The 5828-nt window shown below is 57.8% G+C and overlaps 1 protein-coding gene across 1 annotated transcript; it reads left to right on the plus strand.

Moving 5' to 3' along the window:
* Positions 1 to 6: 6 nt before the first annotated feature.
* FAM43A (family with sequence similarity 43 member A) lies at positions 7 to 2303 on the plus strand. The gene has a single exon (XM_041475761.1). It carries the CDS (start codon positions 235 to 237, stop codon positions 1321 to 1323), a length of 1089 nt encoding a protein of 362 aa, XP_041331695.1. The 5' UTR covers positions 7 to 234; the 3' UTR covers positions 1324 to 2303.
* Positions 2304 to 5828: the final 3525 nt, after the last annotated feature.

The following is a 5828-nucleotide window of genomic DNA, read 5'->3' on the forward strand; positions in this document are numbered from 1 at the left end:
ACGAGCAGCGAGCCGCCGGCTCGGCGGGCCCGGGCAGCGGGCGCTCCGCCCTCGGTGCGCGGGGCCTCCCCTCTCCGCGCCCGCGGAGCGCGGCGCCCGCCTATATCTACGGCCGCGGCGGCCCGGCGCCCGCAAGGATGTGAGGCGGGCGGGCAGCCCAGCCGCCGCCGCCGTGGCATGCCCCCCCGCGCCCGGAGCCGTCGGCGCGGCGCCTAGCCGCGGCTCCGCGGGGCCATGCTGCCCTGGAAGCGGAGCAAGGTGGAGCTGGCGGCGGGCGAGGCTCGGCGGCAGAGCAAGCCCAAGGGGTACGCGGTGAGCGTGCACTACTCGGCCCTCACCTCGCTGGCCCGCGCCTGCCCCGAGAGCGCCCTGCACCGCGTGGGCAGCATGTTCCGCTCCAAGCGGCGGAAATTTCGCGTTACCAGCGAAGACCCCACGTATACTGTGCTCTACCTGGGCAACGCCACCACCATCCAGTCCAAAGGTGAGGGCTGCACCGATCTGGCTGTCTGCAAGATTTGGAGCAAGAGCGAGGCCGGCCGGCAGGGCACCAAGATGAAGCTGACCATCAGCGCTCAGGGCATCCGCATGGCCCACGCAGAGGACAAGGGGCTGCGCCGGCCCGGCCACCTCTACCTGCTGCACCGGGTCACCTACTGCGTGGCCGACCCGCGCCTGCCCCGTGTCTTCGCCTGGATCTACCGCCACGAGCTGAAACACAAGGCGGTGATGCTGCGCTGCCACGCCGTGCTGGTCTCCAAGCCCGAGAAGGCGAAGGCCATGGCCCTGTTGCTCTACCAGACTTCGGCCACGGCACTGGCCGAGTTCCGCCGGCTGAAGAAGCGGGACGACGCGCGGCACCAGCAGCAGCAGCTGGTGGGCGAGCAGAGCATCCCGCTGGTGCCGCTGCGCAAGCTGCTCAACGGGCAGTGCTGCTACAAGCCGCCGGTAGAGCGGAGCCGCAGCGCGCCCAAGCTGGGCTCCATCACGGAGGACCTACTGGGCGAGGAGCAGGAAGAGCGGGCCATGCACTGCGACTGCGAAGATATCCTGGAAGCGCTGGGCGAGCCCGAGGGCGAGCTGCTGCGCCCCAGCACCGGCCGCGGCGAGAGCCCAGAGCTGGGCCAGCTCCTCCGAGACCTGGGCGAGCTCAGCCTCGGCAACGATCTGCGCTCGCTGCGCGCCGACCTGCGCGTCCGCCGCCTGCTTTCTGGGGAAAGCACGGGCAGCGAGTCCTCCCTGGAGAGCGGCGGCACGGACGGGGCCGCCCCGCCCGGCAGCGACGCCGAGCAGCCGCCCCCCGGCGACCCCGAGACCGGCTGAGCACTCGAGCCCATACGGGCGTGCGCGGTGCCGCCGGGGCGCACCGGGTTCCCTCCGGGAATGCACGGTCCCGCCGGGGCGCACCGAGTTCCTTCTGACCCCTCCGGGAGTTCCCGGTCCCTGCCGGGAGTGCACGGCCCCAGCGGGGCGCACCGGGTTCCCTCCGGGAGTGCACGGTCCCTTCCGGGCGTGAGCGGCGCCGCAGGGGCGCACCGGGTTCCCTTCGGGAATGCGCGGCCCCGCCGGGGCGCACCGGGTTCCTTCCGGCCTCTCCTGGAATGCACGGTCCCTTCCGGGCGTGCACGGCCCCACCGGGGCGCACCGGACCCCTCCGGCCCCGCCGAGACCCCTCGGGGAATTCGCCGTCCCGCCGGTTCCCCGCGGTGCCCCCGCGTCCCGCAGAGCATCCCGGGGAGCGGCCGCCCCTCCCGTGCCGGTGCCGGTGGCCGCCGGAGCCGAACCCCAACTCGCTGCGGCCCGAGGAGGGGAGGCGGCCGCGGGCTGTTTACCTCCGGCTCAGCCCTTGAAGATCTGCCAAATTCCTGGAATAGCTTTCCCCGGGGAGGGCGGCGGGAGGGAGGTGTTGCGCCTTGTTTACAGTCAGAAATCTCATATCCGAGAGGCCCCCCCGCCGTTTTCTCCATTAAAGTCACTCCATCGTGCTGTCGTGTCCAAGAGGTTTGCACTGTTGTGAAGTTGGGGTTTTTTTTTTTGTTTGTTTGTTTTTTTTGTTTTGTTTTGTTTTGTTTTGTTTTTTTTTTTTATTATTGTTTTTAAGTTAGACCTTTTTTTGGGCCCCGGTCCTGTCCCCGGTCTCAATGCTCTAGATCTTTTGCTGTGCAAAAGAAGACTACTTGTGGCTGTTCACGTGTACATAGGGAAATGTATGCAAATACATTTTGTTATTTTTAAGAACACCACCATTGCGATCTCCTCTGTTTGCACATATGTGAAGAAAATAAAGATGATGGTAACTTAAATGGGGTCACTGGCAATTTGGCCTCTGTGTGTGGATTCCTGTAAGGAGCTGGGTGGGGGAGAGATCCCTTGGGAAGTGTTATAGGTGCAGGATAGCACTGCACAAAAAAGCTGTTACAAGCTTAAAACGTGATTCCCAAGCTCGCTGGAAATGTTACACTTCAGGGAAACACACTGGGCACATAAGGACTCTTAAAAGACACAGGGGTGAGGTTTCCTCTTGGCAGCGTCTAATGATGGGTAGGAAAGTTCGAGAAACCTCTGTCAGGGTGCCCTGGCTGGATCCTAGTCTGGAGAAACCCAGCTGTGGGGCCCTGAGACTGCCCTGAGGGGAGGTGCCCCTCGCCCGGGCACTGTGGATGCTGCACAGCGTTAATGCCATCTGCATCCAGGTGCTGCAGCTGGTCCCTCGCTGCTCGCAGTGCCAGCCTGAGACAATTTTTAAACCTCACCTAGGGTAAGCAGTGAAGTTGATTAGCCACGGGACTGCCGCGGTATTTTTAGCTGTAAATCTGTTTGTAAGTGGCAGGCTCCCAGGACAGGAGAGATGTTCCGGTTTCATTTGTCCTCAGGAGGAGGTATCAATTAAGAGATAATTAATCTGGCATTTCTGATGTCTAAATGTTTTTCACTGTGCCTGTGCTGCAATCGCTGGAGTCGCAGGAATGTCAATGAAAAGCCCAACCAGCTGCCAGGGCCAGGCCGCACTCCTTGTGTAAGGAGCCCGCCTCGGAACTTGTAAATATCTCATTAAAACCTATTGCAAAATCTGCCACCATACCAGTGAGACCATTGTCTCAGTATGAATTAGTCAGAGGAGGAAGGCACAGTGGTGTGGCTTTCATGGGAAGGGGTAATGGGGAGAGGGGGAATCCCCTCAGGGTGGGCACCTTCCTGCCTTGTGATGGGCGGCGAGGTGCAGCAGGCGGCCACTGCTGGATTTGAGCACGCTCAGCCCGGCCCTGCAGAGACATCCTTTGCTAGAGAAACATTGTGTCTTGCTGCTTTTCCTCAGACGAAGCTCCCTCCGTCTTTCCTAGGGAGGGAAGGGGCACGAAGCGGAAATGAAACACCATGGAGAGCTTATCCCAAAGTGCTTGTCCTAAGATGGGGCTTGGCAGAAGTGCCTTGGGATGAGCGCCCCAGGTCTATGCCCAGAGCTCTCTGCTCCCGGGGCAGAGGGAGCAGGCAGCGCTTGGAGCAGGGAGCAATACCAATGCGGCCCCTGGGGAGCAGAGGGCAGAGTCACGGGGGTTAGTTAACTAACCCCGGGTGTCGAATGACCCGTTGGTGTTTGCTTTGTATCCTCAGTGTGTGCTTAAAGGTGCTTAATGGCCTGAGCTTAGTCAATACCTTTCCTCTCTCCAGAAGAGCCATCATGTCTGCAACAGTGAGAAAAGGTTTTTATCGCATGCCAGAGCTAAAAGCACAATTCCCTGAGCAGCAGTAGCAGCAGCCAGGGCCTGAAGCATTTCCCCTTGAAGCCATTAGCAGGGCTACTGTGCAGTTTCCTTAGAGGCCTGCATAGGTCGTTAGCTGTAGAGTCAAAATCCCTTTGTGCCTGGGATATTTTGGTACTAGAACCATAGAAAAAAATGTCATATGTACGTCTGCAGTGCTGGTGTGAGGTTATTCATGTGTGCTTAGCTGCCCTGCCCTCCCCATAGCAGCATGCCTGGGCCTGCAAATGAGAGCAAGTGCATGTGAGGAGAAAAAGGTCATTTTATTTTCCGCACAGCAAGTTTGAAGGAACATCTTCCTCGAAAAAGGAGAGGAGGAGAGAGCTAGACCTTCTCTCCAATAGATTTGAGTAAAAGGCTGAGCTGCTGCTGTTTTTTCCTTTTAAACACGTCGCTGCTTGCGAAGCTGCAAAGCCTACTGCTGGCCGAGGGGCTGGTGTGGGGAGGTGCAGCAGGGCTTTGGGAAAGGCCTGCTCCCATATGTAGAGGACAATTTGTTCTATGGTCTCTGCTGGGTGCCAGGGCTGCTGCCCACTGACCGTGTCCCAGAGCGGGCACTGCCCCTGCTGGGGCTGTCAGCAGACACACGTTCCTGCCGATCGGGCTCCATCCATCAGCACTCAGTCAGCCTTAAGCTGGGGATGGTGAATCAGCCCCTGACTAAGCAGGGGCGGGAGGGCTGCGCAAAGAGCAGCACAGACTGAACTGCTCCCCAGCAGCCAGCAGCCCCATCCCACCACTGCTTTCCCAGGGACAGGCAGGCAAAGGGAGAGCAAAGGCAGCCTGATAGCTCTGCCAGTAGGTTTGAACTGTGGGGGAAGAAGTCAAATGTGGGAACAAGTGCTTGCAGAGTTACGTGCATTGCTATCTGCCCCTGGTGCAAATCACTGCCCTGGCCAGGCTCGGTGGGCCAGCCAAGGAGGTGTCCAGCACAGCAAGGTGGAACACTGAGCTTCACGCATCTCTGACCTAGCAGGCAGTGTGTGATGAATTGGCTAGAAAATGCATATAACAAACAGCACTAGGAAAGGCAATGATCCTGCTCTGAGCCTGACACATGGAGCTGATGCTTTGGCAAGTCAGCTTAGGTGCTGCACCAGGTGCCTGAGGTTCCCCAAGTGTGTTATGGCTAAATAGAGCATGTTATTATTCCAGGCAACAAAGACAGCCCCAGAATATGAAGAGATTAAGGGGAAAAGAGCCCTTTTTGCTAATACTGTTTATTGATTATGTATTTACTGGCGTACTACAGATTTTCTCCTGAAAATGAGGCTTAGGGGGGACACACAAATGTGGAAGTGTTGGCAGGATCCCATGTACAACTTCTTGTTTTTCTCTGCCCTTAGCATGCCCTCCTCCCATCTTTAGGTCTTCCTCATGCACAACAGGAAAAAATATCATGTGCAACTAGAAAAATTAGCCAGTGGTCAAGTGGAATGAGCCAAGTCATAAAATGACTTTTAGCCCAGACTGTAGTACTGATTTAGATCCAGAATTATTTGCAGTTTTAGTTTGGAGATGTGCCTTGCATGGGGCACATCCAGTTTGTCTGAACAAGGGGGGACAATGTGGGAACTGTTGGCTGAGGGGCTGCTTTGGACTCCTGGATGTGAAATTTTGTTGAATGGCACCAGGTCAATGGTGAAAACTTCTTCCTTTTTGGGGGCTACAGGCAGTACTCAGTATCAAATACAACCTTGGGACAGTTCCAAGTCACCTTGAGCACACACACTGTGACTCTCAGAGAAGCAGGAAGGCGTCAGGATTTCCTCCTTGGCGGTGTGTTGGAGAAGAGCAGCTGACCTGTCCCACTGCTGTTAGTCATTCCCAAGGCATCACAACTGTCCCATTGCCCAATTATTTGCCATCACACCAAACCCTCTATTATTCAGTGGGGAAAATCTTCCCAGTTTCAGCCTGCAGGGAAGGCACAGGGCAGACAACCTATTATCAACTGTCCAAGGGGTTGTGGGTGACAGCACTGCACAGCCCCTGGTTTTCTTGGGTGACGGTGGGCATGGTCCCACTGATGATGAAAAAAACTGGTGTGCTGCTAGGAGGGTGCAT

The sequence above is a fragment of the Pyrgilauda ruficollis genome, unplaced genomic scaffold, assembly GCF_017590135.1.
Source record: "Pyrgilauda ruficollis isolate IOZ18807 unplaced genomic scaffold, ASM1759013v1 scaffold36, whole genome shotgun sequence".
In the NCBI taxonomy this organism is placed as follows: Eukaryota; Metazoa; Chordata; class Aves; order Passeriformes; family Passeridae; genus Pyrgilauda; species Pyrgilauda ruficollis.

Coding starts and splice junctions, on each gene's coding strand:
- FAM43A (XM_041475761.1), top strand. CDS start 235: ATGCTGCCCTGGAAGCGGAGCAAGGTGGAGCTGGCGGCGGGCGAGGCT.